This window comes from Phyllostomus hastatus, unplaced genomic scaffold, assembly GCF_019186645.2.
Source record: "Phyllostomus hastatus isolate PE091 unplaced genomic scaffold, TTU_PhHast_1.1 phas_contig_948, whole genome shotgun sequence".
NCBI classification, from domain to species: Eukaryota; Metazoa; Chordata; class Mammalia; order Chiroptera; family Phyllostomidae; genus Phyllostomus; species Phyllostomus hastatus.
In genome coordinates, this window is record NW_025333993.1 from 10,993,811 (window position 1) to 11,010,695 (window position 16,885).

Consider the following 16,885-nt stretch of genomic DNA (forward strand, 5'->3'; position numbering starts at 1 on the left):
CAGTCACCTACAAAGGAGTTCCCATCAGACTGTCAGCTGATTTCTCAAAAGAGACCTTACAGGCAAGAAGGGGCTGGAGAGAAGTATTCCAAGTCATGAAAGGCAAGACCTACATCCAAAATTGCTCTATCCAGCAAAGCTCTCATTTAGAATGGAAGGGCAGGTAAAGTGCTTCCCAGATAAGGTCAAGTTAAATGAGTTCATCATCACCAAGTCCTTATTATATGAAATGTTAAAGGGATTTATCTGAGAAAAAGAAGATAAAAAATATGAACAGTAAAATAACAGCAAACTCACAATTATTAACAACCACACCTAAAACAAAAGCAAAAACAAACTAAGCAAACAACTAGAACAGGAACAGAACCACAGAAATGGAGATCACATGGAGGGTTAGCAACAGGGGAGTGGGAGGAGGGGAGGGGGGAAGGTATGGAGAATAAGTAGCATGGGTGGTGGAGATAAAAAATAGACAGGGAGAGTAAGAATAGTATGGGAAATGTAGAAGCCAAAAAACTTGTCTGTATGACACATGGACATGAACTAAGGGGGGGAATGTGGGTGGGAGGGGATGTGAAGGGGGGAAAATGGGACAACTGTAATAGCATAATCAATAAAACATATTTTTAAAAATGAAATAAAAAAAGAATAAAAAAAAGATACAAAATCAGAGAAGCGCCACTCTCTGCCCAATGACTCACCTTGGCTTGCTTCTTGGCTTGCTTCTTGGCTTTCTTCTGCAAGTGCTTGCTCGTCCCCGACAGAACATCCTTCCTCTGTTTCATGTAACTGTCGTTATCTTTTTCTTCCTCGCTGTCCTTATCTTCATTCTCCATCGTCTTTTTCAGGTTTTTATCATTTATACTTTTCTTACCGCTCTTAAAAATATGGAGAAAATATGGCCCGAAAATAAAATTTCACAACTACTCTTTGGTGAACAGATTTCACATTACTTAAGTATTTTTCTACTCCTATTGTACACTATTTTATTTACATAATGTTTGAAAATATATCTAGGACAAAATCCATTCACCTCAAATACTAAGAAGCAATCTCCACATACTAACAAACAAGTAAACAAACAGTGAAAAAAGTAACCACACACGGAAGTCGGACGGAAAAGAACAGCATAAACCACGCCAGGCACACGCTGCACCACAATGTGACTGTGCCCATGTCCAAAGGCACTCTCTGTCCAAACACAGGCATCTCTTTTTATTCATTTCCTTCTGTGCATGCAAGTGACAGTTTTAGACAAAGAGAAAATAAACTAGATTTGGTAAGACATTAATCACTAAGTTACAGTGATTAAAGGGACTCCTAATTCATATTAAGTTGAACAATGAATGATTCATCCAAAATTCATAACATGTTCTCTTTTTTCCTACTACTACTAGCAACCAAATTAATATGGCTTAAAACTGAGATGTTCTGTATTAACACATATGAACACTTATGACTGTAAGGGATTTGTGGTTAGTCTGAAATAACAAAAATAGTAAGTTTTAATATAAAGAAAACATGTCCCTAGATGTAAACTAATCAAGATAACTATCTACAAAGAATTCTAAACACACTCTCCTCTTTTTTATATATAAAAAAAGTACCCCGTTCTTTGTCCAACTATTTAAACTTCTTCTATCTCAAATACACTTAGAAAAATTCTCCACAGGCTGATAATATACAAACTTGGAAAAGGTGACAAAGCTTCCCCATAAAACCTAACACAGGAAAAATATACTTAAATAAAATGAACTCTGGGGTCTTACCTGATCATCTAAAACTGGCAGAGACAAGTCAAGGAAAGACTCATGAACCAAGGAGACCTTAACCAACCAAAAAAGAAAACGTAAAAGGGAGGAAAAGATGCACTGTAAACATGACGTAGGGGGGTCATGGGGGCTGGGGCTCAGCTGCAACATACGGAGCAAAGAAGATGGGACGGGGAACATAGCCCTGAGAACCCGGGTCAGGGAACCAAAGCAACGTGTTACCTCACTGCTACCCGTGTCAGGAGTGCTCACAGTCCCCACAAAGAACTACGTACGTTTGGGGAGTTAAACCAGGAAGAGCTTATGGAATGAGACCTTTCTGTTTCCGAAAGCCACAAGTGACAAACTACATCTATGCAGTGAATCCATCGCACACGACCCCAACTTACCATTCCACATTCATCACACATGATCGTGCTAGTCAGTTCACCCCCAAAGATGCGGTCCACGAAACTTGGTGCTGATGTTTTCTTTTCATAATCTGTAAGGGGAAAGAAAGTTCATCAAATGTATTTGTAGAATTAATTAAATAAGCTAAAACTACTTACTTAACCTCTCTAACCCTAAAATTGTGTTTTTATTTTCCTATCTCAGGCTTGTTTTTCTCTATTCATAATTACCATAATTTTTTTTTTTGCTAGTCAGTGGCGCACACAGCACTTTGGGGCATAACAGAATTTCACACCATCACATCTGGTGAGAAATAAAAAGTTCAGAGGAAGTTCCCATCTGAGATCCAGTCTGTGGGAACCACACTGTACAAGTCAGTGAGGCTGTTGACCCACTTCCACTCGGAAAACAAGCACACAGATAACTCTGGATGATGTGTTAGCTCATCTCCACCTCTACGGTGGGCAGGTAGGGGGTGCAAAAAGTCCGAAATTATCTTCTGGAGGGCAGGCCCTTGTAGGACAGGCTTCCCCTGCTAGGTGAGTGTTCTAGGAGCCCATCTGGATCAGTGGATCACCTGGTGTTGTTGTGAGAGGCTGCATTCAGCCTCGGTGAATTTTTTTTTTAAGACTCTTTCAGCATGTTTGCCCATTTCATGATGGGTGATGATTTATGAGCGCACCTGCCCACCACACTGTGCTGAGTGTGTAGCAGTTTTCGACCAAAAACGGCATGACCCCTGACCTTCACCCTCCCTATTCACCTGATCTCCCCCTGCGCGACTTTTTTTATTTCCTCAGATGAAAAAATTCCTCAAAGGGAAATATCTTGCCGACATGGGCAAGGTGAAACAAAAAATGGCAGAAATACTAAAAGGCATCAAAATCGATGAGTTCAAAAATGTTTTTGAGCAGTGGGAAATGCATCTTGATAGGTGTATTACATCAAATGGAGAGTACTTTGAAGATGACTTAGAATAAATACACAATTGTTTATAAATAAATTCCTTTTTGGGGGGTCCCCCCCTCATAACATTCCAACATGCAACTTGCTTTGTGAATACTAAGACTAATTCCATTTAAAAACAAAACAAAGCAAGGAAGAAAAAAGTTCAGGAAAGTGTTTCAGACAAAATCTCCTTTTATTTCCCTTTGTTCCAAAAATAATCTCGATAAATTTAGCCTAAGGCATCATAACTTGATTACCTGATCACCTCTTTTACTAAATACACGAAATTCATATGCTTTGTTCCAATAACAGAGGCCAGTTTCTATGGAAACATGTCTCCTGACAGACTGGGACAGCAAGAGGGAGTCTCTCTGTCCAGGCTGAGGTACCAAAGAGGCAAAGAGCTGCTATGTGTTGGTTTTAAATTGTGGTTCACAATACAGAAGCCACTAGTCGCTTGTGGCCATTTAAATTTAAATTAATGAAAATTAAATAATAAAAATTTAGCTTCTTAGTTGCACTGCTCAGACTTGAAGGGCTCAACAGCCAACACATGGCTGTGGCATCGACAGGACACGGAGAAGCCTCTGTGACCACGAGCCCAGCTGGACACAGCGATGCTCACCCCTGCCTGCCACGTGGTCATGAGAACGACGTGGCTCCACGCTTACTGAACCAGCCACTGACGACTCACATGGACAAGTGCAAGTCACTTATCATGCCAGTCAGAAGTCTAAGCTCTTCAGAAATGAAACTATGATGTCATGTTCACTCTATCTTTGTAAATTTCACTATAATATTGCACAAGAAGAATACATTAGAAGTTAAATTTTTCTAAAACATTCACCTTGGGTGTACTGAACGAATTATTAACATCAACAGTGATAAAGAGAAGTTGCACATTAATAACTTCGGATGCAAAATAAAAGTGCCAGCACTCCTCTCCTACAGTGCAGAGGGATTCAACTATAGTGGTTTAGTTAAAAAAGTCAGACATTACCTTTAACTTTATTTTTTAGTTCTTCATCCAATTTTTCAGTAGAATTACCCAATGCTTTAAGAATTCCTTTACTCACTCTCTAAAAGTAATAAAATGAATACATGCATAGTATTAAATTTAATATTATATAATTATTTTCTTAGAAAATATGTGATCAAGAACTAGCTCCCCAAAGTTACTGAATAAAAACTAATACATCTAAAATCACATTTTCAAAATTAATTAAAGGAACTAAGAAGAACTATACTTACAAAACCACAAACCCATGAGTAAAGCCCATCTTATCATTTCCTGATTTCCACCGACTCGAACCTAAGCTTTCAGAACACGCCCCTCTCCCTCGGAGAGACTGCTGACACAGTGTGTCCTGCAGGCAAGACGTTCAGGGACAGCGAAGGCTCAGCCTCCAGCAATGACGGCCCAACTGCATCAGCACTGGGTGACCTTGAACAGGGCACTGAAGTTTCCTACATCTTAGCTCCAGAATCTACAAGGGGAGTGAACGGTTCCAGCATCTACCTCACAGAATGGCTGTGAGGTCTGAGTAAGGTCATTCACATAAAATACTAAGAACAGTGCTTGACATAAAATAAGGGCAAAATAAACATTAGTTGTTACAACTACATTATTACTATTATTAATTATATTCATATCCCCAAATATATTCCTTTCCACCCTGGGAATTAAAAACTTCAAAATGCAACAAATGTTCCCCTGACTTGAATGAATATACAGTACTTCCTCACTTACTGTCATCAACAGGTTCTGTGACTTTAGGCAAAATGACAACAAAACCCACGCTACCAGTGACTAATCAACACAAAGAGTTGAGTCCTAAAGCACCTCGTCAAGGTTCTGAGGTCAGAACACGGGGGGGAAGGGCAGGTTTCACTATCTGAGGGCCTCCTCGCTGAGTCGCCCTCAGATCCGAGCTCTCGGGGGACAGGCCTGTAGGGCAGAACCCTAAGGAACAACAATGCTAGAAATGTCACCCAAAACAGCAGCACAAAAAGGAGAGTCATTTCTAATTCTCCTCATTCATCCTCAGGACTAAAACACACTGGCCAAAAAGACTGGTGTCAAAAAACTGTTTTCCATCCAATGGCCTCAATAACAAGCTTTCATTGCTTTAATACCCCCTCAAATATCAGGGGACAGAGAAGCAATGAGATGAAATTATGAAATACTCTGGTCAAAATGTGCTAACTTGGTGTTCTTCCGCTCTCATGCCATCCAGCAAATACCGAAGCAGCTCCTGGCTGTCTTGCTGCTGATAGCCTTTAAAACGCACTGCTCTGCAGAAGGGGGCGGGGGGGGGGGGAGAAAGAGAGAGAAAAGCAATGAAGAGTCTACTAAAACATGAAACCCATTTTACAAAATCTTAGGATCCTATCCCAAATCTTCCTCAAGCTTTCTGTGTAGTCCAACACCACCCTTGGCAGATTTCGTTTTCACACAAAGCACAGGTTTTTTAATCCAAATGAAATAAACGGCACTAAATGTAGGTACTGGGCTGCTTCTATGCCACGAATTTCTCAGTGCCTGACTGCTGCACTGAAAGCACAAGCCAGGCGGATACTCACTTTCTACAGACCTGGGCGAACAGCTCCTTGGGCGTCACGACGCCCTTCCTAGCCTCTTGCATCTCAGTGAGGAACTGGCTCATGGCCACAGTCAGAGGGCCTGGAGGCTCGAGGTGGATTTCCAAGGGCTCCTGAATTGGGAACAAAAAATCTTTCTTCGTTCCAGTGTTAGAATCATTTATTTTAGCAAAATGTAACTAGTCAACCCACAGTGCCAATGTTCCTGATAGAGCTGTCCATTTAAAAGTTCAAAATGTATATCTAAAGAGGCAGAAAGTTTCTGGTCACAGACTGTTTTATGAAGACTTCAGTCCTACTGTTTTAGTTTTAAATTATCAGGAACTTATACTACCTAAGACGAAAAGACCTAAAGCAAAACGTAAATATAAAAATGGATAAGATAAAATTCATTTGCCTACATATTTGTCTGCCTAGCTTCACAAATACCAATAACATTTCTAAGAAGGAAGCCAAACATGAGAGCACAGCAAAACATGGCAAAGACACAACAAATAAATGTAAAGTCCCCTGATAATTTCTGCCCTCGCTGGTGTGGCTCAGTGGATTGAGCGCTGGCACGTGAACTGAAAGGTCGCTGGTTCGAGTCTCAGGCAGGGCACACGCCTGGGTTGCAGGCCTAGTCCCCAATTGGGGGCATGTGAGAGGCAAATGATCCATGTATCTTTCACAGATCGATGTTTCTCTCCCTCTCTTTCTCCCTCCCTTCCCCTCTCTGAAAGTAAATAAAATCTAAAAAACAATTTTAAAAACATGTAAAGGCCCCTAATAATTTCTGTTAGTCTAATAATCTTTAACTTGGTAGCCTAAAGCAAGACAAACAAAAAAGGTGCATGAAAATGAGTATCAATGCTGTAAAATAACTTAAAATATGGATACTCAGAGAAGAAAATCCCTAATTATAACGAGAATTTTAAAGTACATACTGTTAGTGCCAAGTCAGGTGGTTCAATTTTTACAATGGTTCCAGACATTTTTACTTCTTTCAGTAGCTCTCTAAGCACTGGTGTTTGTGACAAATTCTGGAATATGGGGTGAAAAAGGAAAGTTATTTAAGAACAAAGCAATCCATTCTATCAAAACTGCAAGTCACTGCCGAAGCAGCAGATTCTCTTGTCTCTGTCTGGGAAGCAGAAGGCACTGGATGCTCCTTGGCCCATGCTCTGTGGCTCAGTGCTCTAGCTCGGGCAGTTGGGCAGCTGGGCACCTGGGCAGGGCCCCGCCCCCGCCCCATACTCTCTTGTACCCGGGGATTTGCTTCTCAGCTGGGCTAGCCTGTGCTCCCCCCATCTGAGGGGAAATTCTCAGAGGGCAGAGGTCACTCTTGTTTCAAGCCCCACTGCACCCTAGTGCTCAGCACAGTGTCTTACTGACACACAGAGTGAGCACTGCCTTGGGTTTTCTTTAAAACTGTAGAAATAAATTACTTAGGGGGGAAAGACTCGACACTGTGAGTAACAAATATGGAAGCACAATTTGCAGAGAAAGAGAAGTAACGCTGGTACCTGCATAACGGCATTGAAGAAACACGTATTTCCCAGGTTACTGAGACCCTTCACGGTGAGCTGGGAAGTAAAATTCGTGGGTGTTTCTTTAGCCATGTTTTCCTTTTTTTCTCTCTCTTGCTCATTTTTACTCTCTTTTTCTAATTTTTTATTTTCAAGTTCAATGTTACCATTATCTTTTGCTGCTTCAGAAAAAAAAGAGGAAACAATGATTTAGCGAAATGTGTGATAGTCACACCAAGTGCAAAGCTATACTTGGGACAGTGCAGCAGGATTTGTGCATTTCACCTGGTATCATTATTTGCCGCCTGTTTGATTTTAAACGTTTTCTAATAAATATAAATTATCATCAAGAAAAACCAGTACATATATTCAAAACTGATATAAGCATTACCTGACAAATAAAACCAAAGAGAATATGCTTTTTAGCATAAGCCCCTTTTTAAATGCACTAAAATGTTTTACGACTGACTATCCATACCTCGTGAAATTGGAATATAAAGCAATCAAGTAAAAATGTGGACATGAAATAAATTTTTAAATGAATTCTGTGGGCCAAAGAATAATTCTGAAGTTAGGAATAAACAATTCTGGTTCTGCCAAAGATACGTCTGTGATCATAAAAATCTAAACAAACTTAAAACTAGTAATGTATACCAGCCCAATTCATTACGTGTGGAAAACAGCTGAGAGTATCTGGTCTTTTGAAGGAATTACAAGTACTTCCCTTTTCTATCATCTGAGCAGAGGGAACTCTGGTTTGAAGCAGGTCTGCCTGCTGCCCCGTGCAGGGCATGACTGCCTGTCTCTGGGCCTGAGTCCAGACTCTTCATCGCACCCGAGTGGATTTCTCAGATTCCCTGCTAATCCTCATACCTCAGAATTACCTACACTCTCAGTTTCACATTCTTAAACCAAAAATAGTTTCACAGTTCAAAATCAACCATGATAAATGTTATTCAGCTACATGCAATGCTGGGTAATACAGTAAATTAAACATCACCGGATATATAAATCAACGTTGTAGTATACATCAAGAAACGAGTGATTTTTTTCTTACCTGATTCTGAAGTTGTAACACGGGCTTGTTTCCTCACATAATCAACCACTTGACCCAACCGGTGTGAACTGCAGTACTGGACCTCATCGTCACACAGGTAACACCTGTGCCCCAAAAGACCACAGAGAGGAAAAGTGACAAACTGACAACCAAAAAGAGGGACAGATTATATAATTCCTGGAATCCAAAGTGTGTAATCATCAAATTATTCCACTGGAGAAAATGAAACCTTGTATGTTTTCTTGAAGACTATCCACATTATGGCTACATATAAATACTGTGAAACAAACAAACAAACATTTCACTGAAATGGCTATTTATGACATTAAAGTCATTTTTTTCTATGCATACTTCAAAGGACAAACCTACATTATCAAAACTAACAAATTTTATAACTGACAGATAATGTTCAGTGAACAGTGCTGTGTAAATGGTTTTCCAGCTAGTGTGGCTCAGTGGATTGAGTACAAGCCCGTGAACTGGAAGGTTCCGGGCTTGATTCCCAGTCAGGGCACATGCCTGGGTTTCGGGCCAGGTCCCCAGTAGAAGCCGTGGGAGAGGCAGCCACACAGTCATGTTTCTTGGTGTTTCTCTCCCTTTCTTTCTTTCTCTCTCTCCCTCCCTCTCTCTCTGAAAAGAAGTACATAAAATCTTTAAAAAAATGTGAAAATTTGTTTTAATGATGTTAAAATATATGAAATACACAAACCAGCCTGACATTTATTTTCATGCAAATTCATTTCCGAAGTTTTACAAGATTCCCAGTTTACTTGGGATTTGTTCTCAGCGTCTCAATTTTAAACCACCAATACAAACAACCTACCGTGTGCTTCACAGTGCCACAAGCCAGGAAAAGGGTGAAGCTCCCCAAGGCTTCCACGTTACCACCCCTTTCCTGCCTGCGCAACACTGAGAGAAAGCTTCTCAGAACATCACATTCTCTAGCCTTCTGAAAGTGATGTTTAAACAAGTACAAACACTTTAACTTTCTTGCTCCTTAAACACTGCAAATGCCTCGTTCTCCAGCACTTCCAACGATTCCCAGGCAGCGGGCCCCGGGGCTGCACTCACCACACACTCCAGCTGTCCAGACTGAGGACCAGGCAGTGCGGGTCGGACCTCGGCGTCATGTAGTGCTTCAAAGCGTGCTGCTCCTGCGAGTCCCTGCCGCAGCCCTGGAGAATCACAGTCATAAACCTCAAGGCCACAGAAATTCGCCAAAAGGGGAGAGAATTCAAAATCTATGATGAACAAGGAAGTGGCTCAAGAAATTCTGTCATTCTTATAGTCTCAAAAACAAGATGTTAGAGAATCTAAAGAGAGTCTAGGTGCTGCTAAAACTCAGGCATGGAGAAAAACCACACGCAAACGAACTCTTCCCCTCTAGTCTGCCCTTCCCTGCCCTGACCAGACCATGCTGCCTCAGGCACTCACGGCGTCAAGCTGGCTCAGACTCCATACTGGCTTCCTAAATGGCGTTTCCTAACTTCAGCCTCTTTTGTCACATATATATTGGGTTAGCCAAAAGTCTGTTTACATTTTTCCATGAAATAAAAGACACAATTTTCATTTTCACCAATAACTTTATTGATTTGGGTATTATGAGTACATCAGCTCTCTCCCACTAGTGGTTTCCCACGCGTAAGACACCCCCAGCACAGAAGCGCTGGACTGCCTGTCTGTTCGCACCAGGCCAAGTCCCCTGCACTGCAGGGCAGGGAGTGGTCCTGCTTCTAGAGCAGCTGGAATATACTCTGGAGGGGGGAATATCTCTCAGTGGCTCATAACCCTTTAACTATGATATCAAACACTGCTGATTTAATTTATCCCACTCCACATTTAATTCTCAAATGAATTAAATTTGATGTTAATTTGCAGAATTAAAATACCACTGGAGATCATTTGAAACATTCTTAAAACAAAGTGAGAATCACTTGCTAACAACACAAAAGATAAACACAACAGGACGAAATGTAACAGTTACTACTGACACTAGGAATTTAAAAGGGAGCAAAATACATAAAATGTATAATAAGAAACATCTCCTGGAAAATTGAAGTGCAAAATATATTCATGCTCACCATATGAATGGAAGAGGTTCAAAGAAAACCTTTCAAAGACAAGTAAGTAAATACATTCTCTGCGAACAATTTTTAAAAAATTGACCATGATTAGATTTCACTGTTCACCTATAAGAATGGCAAAAAACAAACAAACAAAACACACACACACACCGCAAAACAACAAAAAACAAAAGGAAACAGGAACCCAGGGACAACACCGACCGCTGCAGGGACCAGAGGGCGCCTCATCATCGCCGGCAGGAGCGTGAAGCGGCACAGCCACTCTGGACAGCAGTTTGGGAGCGCGTCTTTGAAAACTAAACATTTAATTATCACATGACTCAGCAACTGCACTTCTGGGTATTTTTTCCAGAAAAATGAAATCTTAAATTCACATAAATACTTGCGCACAAATGTTCATAAGAGCTTTATTCAAAACTGCCAGAAAACGGGGTCGGTGCAGGCGTCCTGCAGAAGGGGACCAGCCGCACGCAGCGGCCCGGCTCTGGCAGGAAGTGCTGCTCCCCGGGAAGAAAGAGCCGGCTGCGGGCACCCGCCTGGACGGGCTCTGGTCCGTGTGCGAGTGAGAAAGAGCCCGGCCGGACTGCTGTGCGCTGCGTGGTTCCTCGCACCCAACATTTCCTGAGGGGCACAGTTTAAGAAAGAGCAGACGAGCGGCTGCCTGGGCTGAGGGCAGGGATGGCCACACGAGGGCAGCAGAGAGGCCCACACGGTGTGGGGACCACAGGCGTCAGCCGTGGTGGTGGCTGTGGAGCCTCACACTCACACACATACAGGCGCTCCAGGAAAAGGAAAGCTCGGGAGACCCAAGATGCGGGGAGTGCGTCAGTGCTAATGTACTGGTTGTGGTGTATTACAGTTTTGTACCCCATTACCACTGAGAGAAACTGGGCAGCATGTGCAGGGACATTTCCATATTATTTCTTCACTGCACATGATCTATAATTATCGCAATAAAATTTCAACTTAAAAGCAAACTTTTAAAACATGGTCTCTGACTCATCTGCAAGCCTCACGGCCAGCAGCTCAGTTCCCTAACCCAAACCTGACTTGCCTCCTTGGAGGCGACTTAGAGACGCTGGCCGCTCACACCACAGCCTCTCCTGTCTGGGAGCCCTCTCGCCACCAGCCAGCCCCCAGGGCCAGGCACTGCTTCCCTCAGCTGCCAGCTCACAGCTGTCTGTCCACCCCCAGGAATCACCCTCAAAGAAAGGGAGTGGCCCTGGTCAAGGCCAGTCCCCCACCCCACCCCGGGGGACCCCCCGCTGAAGACTGCTCTGTGCCCAGGTGCCACGGCCAGAGGTCCTCAGACCCACGGAGGCCTGCGGCTCCACGCAGCTCTCCCCCCCACCTCCCTTGGGGGGGGCGGTAGCAGCAGCACACACCCAGGTGAGGCACCCGAACCCAGCAACCTCAGCCACAGCACCTGCCCCCAGGGAACACAGCCGGCGAGCTGGAACCCTCCCTACCCTCCCTGTACCCAGGCGACACCTTCTGAAGGGCGGTCGGAGTAGAAGACCCCACACAGAACAAAACCTAGGCATACCTGGTGGCCACATTTAAGACACAGCCAAACTGAAGGGCCTTCTTCCGTTGCTTCTTCCGATTTATCTTTTACTTTATTGTCCGTCTTACAGTCTTGGCAAATATTCCACTCCACGTTCACTAAGGCCTTTTTCAAACCACCTTGCTCCAGCCCTTTCCTAAGGTGTCTGCACACAGGTTCTGGTAAAACAGACAACACAGGAGCACGTGAGGCGACACGCGGCTGCCTTCGGAGTCTCAGAGCCCGGCGTTCGTGTGAACTTCCCAGGTGAGCTTACTCTGCGCACAGATTGCCAGGTGATCTGATAACCCACATTTGTTTGACATCTGAATGAGTTGACTATGTGCTAGATTTGACAGAAATTTGAAACTTTGCTGTTTTTTTGGTTCTGAGTATAACCACCACCACCAAAAGTTTAATTTATTTAACTATTTCCTTAAGTCCTAGTATCATATTTATCATTCTCTTTATTTTAAAATGTTTGCAGAGCAGGTCTGTCCTTCAGGCAGCTGGCCCAGTGCTGAGGCAGGACCCAGGGAACCTAGAGTGATGGAGCCTCAGTGCATCTCGGGGAGGAGCTCACACTCCAGTAGGACGGACAGGGAAACAAACACATGTACAGCAACCTCCAAAACACGGTACAGCTGCATAAGGAGAGAAGGCTAAGGTCCCCAAAAGTTTCACAACTGCATAGTACACTCAACAAAAGTTGCATCTGTTCAGCCTTAGAAAATACTAACCACAATTAAAATTTCTGGTACTAAGTCCCAGCTGGTATGGCTCAGTGGACTGAGTGCTGGCCTGCAAACCAAAGGGTTGCCAGTTCAATTCCCAGTCAGGGCACATGCCCAGGATGCAGGCCAGGTCCGCAGTGGGGGGTGCATGAGAGGCAAGCAACCACACACTGATGTTTCTCTCCATCTCTTTCTCCCTCCTTTTCTCTCTCCCAAAAAATAAATAAAATCTTTTTTAAAATTCTGGTATTAAATACTTACTATGAGCCTGAGACTGCGCTAAATGTTTTGCATACATTATCTCATTTAATTCTCACAACTATCCTGGCAGAAGTCACTGCAATCCCCAATGACAGATAAGAAAACTAAGATTTCGTGCCCAATGTCACACAGCTACTAAGTGGCTAAGCCAGAATTTGGACTCAAATCTTTTTTACTTCAAAGCTCACACTTTAAACTATGACCTCAGAGATTAAAAGCAATCTGAAATGACATGTGCAAGGAGCAAAGGCACAGGGTATAGAATGTAGAAGTGTGTGCTGTCCCCTCGGAATGGCAGGCACACCTGTGTAGACACAAGCAGTTGGGGCTGGAAGTGCTTTTGGGAACAGATCAGTAAAGGGCTCTGAGAGCCACTCAAAAGGGCATCAGTTGTTTCAGAGACCCAGGAGGTTTGGAGATGAGTCAAGTGGCACAAAGAGCTTTATGTCCAAGGAGTTTGCACCACGAGACTATCAATGCAAATGAGATCATAGAAAGGCTACTAAATCCCAGTAAGTAGTCGGAGAGACATGAACTAAAAAGAAGACAACCTTTTCAATGAGCAAACCAGCAAAGAATTTTACAAATGATATTAATCAGGACTGATAAAGGTTCAAGGAAAGGGGCCCTGCAGCATGCTCTGGGGGGCCAATGAGTTAGTGAGACATTTCTGGAAGGTAACTCGGCAACAGAACCAACAGAGCCTTGAAAATGTTTACGCCATTTAAGTCAGCGATTTTCCTTCTAAGATCTGTACAAAGAAGATAGCTGGATATGCACAGAGATTTAGGGACAGAAATGTTTACGACTGCTTCATTAATAACACTGGAAAGTTAAAAGTTACCTGAAATTATAACAACAGATTCCCTAAATAAATCACAAAATATGCATGCACCCATGATCTTTTTTTGTCAATAGAACAATCATGCCATTTAAACACTGAAGACTATTAAATGACATGTACTAGATATAAACATTAGCTTGAAAACAAGTTACAGAACAATAATGTAAACTTTTATCCTACTTTTACATATTAAAGTATGTCCACTTAGGGATATAAACATCACTTTAAGGGTTCAATTGGTGAAATATACCTAAAGATTCAGAAGAATCATCAATTCGAACAGTTTTCCCCTTTGTCCGTTTCTTTCCCATGCTGGCACTTCATGGATTACTTACTGACACAAAATAACAATCTAGAAAACAAGATAAAGTTAGCTTGATTAAAAGAAAAAGTTTGTTCATACTTCTCAAAGAGACAGTAATAGAACCCAGCCAGAGGTAAAATTTTACATGCCTATCACACACTGTAATTGAAAAAGACCATCCACATGTGTCATGGCAATGAAAACTCCCAAGTAGGCAGAACAGATAGTATTGCTCTTGCTTCAGAGCCTAGGGAACAGAGTCTTAGCAAGGTTAAGAAGTTTTCAATACACGCAAAGATCAGGAGAAAACCTAAGCCTCCTTGCCTGGACCATGGAAAATCTGAGCACCTGACCCTGATTGGAATGTGACTTCTCACCACACACACGTGGGATGCTGGGGGCACTGGGATGATTTCCTTTCCTTCCAAGCTACCTTTCTTAGCTGTGCAGTCTATGCAAACTGAATTAACAATTTCTCTTAAAAAATTAAAAATTATTCTTAAAACAAATGAACAAATATGAAAAGTGCTGAAAGTACAAACAGGTCCACTTAACTTTAAAACAACAGTAATGATTTTGAAAAGTTGTATTTAACATACATTACAATAACTTAGCATCAAAATCACTTAAGTGTCTATAATAGCTATTTGACCTGGGGTGCTTATTAAAATTCTGATCACATAAATCAGCAATTTTCAACTTTTTTCATCTCATAGCACACATAAACACTAATCACTAAAAATATGTGGCACACCAAAAACTACATTTTTTTTTGCTGACCTGACCAAAAAAAACCAAAAAAACAAAAAAACCCAACCAGGTATAATTTCGATTCACTCACACCAATAGCTATTGTGATGGCTGTTGCCATTTCTTTTACTTGACACTCCAAGGGAAAAGAGGTCAGTGCCCCTGACTAAATAGCCAGGGACTGCATGTTTTAAAAATTCTTGTATCACACCAGTTGAAAATCACTGACATACGTGAAAAGTAAGACATGGAGCATGTTTTTTGTGTTGTTCTGTTTTAATTACTGAGAGAGAGACAGAAGCATTGATCTGCTGTTCCACTTATTTACGGAGTCATTGGTTGATTCTCGCATGTGCCCCGACTGGGATCCAACCCACAACCTTGGTGTACCGGAACAAAGCTCCAACCAACTGAGCAACCCGGCCAGGGCTGGAAGGTATGCTTTGAAAACACTTCCCAATGAATCCTGCAATTAATTAGCTGTCACCCTATCCTGTCTTAGAGACTTACAAGTATTCCTCTTTTAGTCCTTAATGTGTCAGTGTACTTAAAGGTTATTCAAAAAGGTCTGTATGAAAATTAGTGCCACATCAAGTAATTGTTAACCTTTCCAAAGACAATCTAAAATGTAACAAGGTTCCATGTTTACAAAGTACATGGGTAAGATAACAAAAGAATACAAAGTATAGAGGTATACATAATGCAAGGTATACTTCATGTACTTTTTCTCACCCTAAAGATAACATGTAACATAATTCATCTTATCTCGAATTGTAGATTTTACGGGGGGAAGCAGCACTGACTTCCTGCCTGCAGTCGAACTCCCTCTAACCAGCGCTGCACTCTGGCACCAGACGCGCCTCCCGACGAAGCCACGTCCATCACGCCCCTCTCCGGAGGAGAGCACGGAACAGCCCCCCACACACACACACATTGCGGAGCCTTGCCCTCAGGGTCCTTTAAACACTGTCCCCAGTGCTCTGGCAATCCTGCCTCTCATTGCTCCTCAAACAGAACCGCTGCAGATTCAGTACATGGAGCTTTGGGTCCTTCAAGTCCTTTCATGATCACCATCGCAACTGCTTTCACAACCACCCTCTAAAATTTAAAGTTTAAATGGGACGTTTCACTAAAAGAGGAAACTGAGAAACAAGACGACGGAAGAGCGCAGAGTGCCAGCGATGAAACCAAGGGGCACGTCTGTCTTTCGCATTCCCAATCGGCCTTTGCTAAGCGCACGCCGGAACGCCGCGCCCCCGGCCCTCCGCCTCGGATCGCTAGCCAGCGGGACCTCCTCGCCCTGCATACGTGCAACTCCTGTACTGGAAGCTACAGCCCTGGGAGAGAAAAGGTGGTTTCCGGCACGACTTCCGAACTGCCTATGGCAAGGACGGTGTCAGTAGGTCCTCAAGACACAGAAAAAGAGGGCGGCCCCTGACGCCGAGGGAAGGCTACAACGTGCGGAGGCACGCACGGAAGAACGCGGCGACCCCGTCCCCGCGGTCAGAAGAGGGGGCGGCGCGAGGGAGAGCGCGGCGCGGCGGCCGATCTGCCGTGAGAGCTGCGGCGGCCGGGACTCCGGGAGACACCCGAACGGCGACTTGGAAACGCTGCGCGGCGAGGGCCGGGGGGCGACTTCAATTCCGCGCAAAGAGCGCCACAAAATTTGTGACAACTACGAAGGGCATCTAAAGAGACATGACCAGCGAGTACAGTGGTGCCGCCGGCCGTAAAGCACCCATAAGTCATACTAAGTTTCTCAGCCGAGTCTTCAGACGACAGCGGGATTCTTAGCCAAAAGACTCTGCGGGACTCCACGCAACACTGAAAAGAAAGCCGGTCGCGCCGGCTCTCGCGTTAATGCAGCCCCTGCCCCGTCCGCCGCCCGGGGTTTCCCACGCGTGCGCGGTCGCATTAACCGCGGAAGGGTTGCACCGAGCTCAGTGAACCTGCGTCGCAACCTGGGGCCTGAGCCAAGCGGGGGCCCGACCCCGCTCAGCCGCGAACCACGCCCCTCCCCTGCTGCCACCGCCTCCCTGCGGGAGCCGCGGGGGTCCCCCAGGTCGAGAGGGGCGCCAGCACCGAA

General features: G+C 43.6%; 1 protein-coding gene across 5 annotated transcripts in view; it reads right to left on the reverse strand.

The window, feature by feature from the left end:
• The window catches only part of USP16 (ubiquitin specific peptidase 16), a 28,535-nt gene that overhangs the window by 11,327 nt on the left and 323 nt on the right, over positions 1 to 16,885 (reverse strand). The window contains exons 1-13 of one of the 5 annotated variants that reach the window (XM_045852656.1): positions 16,551 to 16,711; positions 13,996 to 14,097; positions 11,907 to 12,085; positions 9,348 to 9,451; positions 8,277 to 8,380; positions 7,217 to 7,401; positions 6,638 to 6,733; positions 5,694 to 5,824; positions 5,318 to 5,405; positions 4,111 to 4,189; positions 2,162 to 2,253; positions 1,770 to 1,826; positions 702 to 878 (exon numbers count right to left, since the gene is read on the reverse strand). In XM_045852656.1, the coding sequence (XP_045708612.1) occupies positions 702 to 878; positions 1,770 to 1,826; positions 2,162 to 2,253; positions 4,111 to 4,189; positions 5,318 to 5,405; positions 5,694 to 5,824; positions 6,638 to 6,733; positions 7,217 to 7,401; positions 8,277 to 8,380; positions 9,348 to 9,451; positions 11,907 to 12,085; positions 13,996 to 14,056 (1,353 nt within the window). In that variant the 5' untranslated portion in view covers positions 14,057 to 14,097; positions 16,551 to 16,711. Of the gene's footprint in view, positions 1 to 701; positions 879 to 1,769; positions 1,827 to 2,161; positions 2,254 to 4,110; positions 4,190 to 5,317; positions 5,406 to 5,693; positions 5,825 to 6,637; positions 6,734 to 7,216; positions 7,402 to 8,276; positions 8,381 to 9,347; positions 9,452 to 11,906; positions 12,086 to 13,995; positions 14,098 to 16,107; positions 16,219 to 16,550; positions 16,712 to 16,885 lie in introns of those variants that run through there. The other 4 variants (XM_045852657.1, XM_045852659.1, XM_045852655.1 and 1 more) reach the window with 4 other exon arrangements.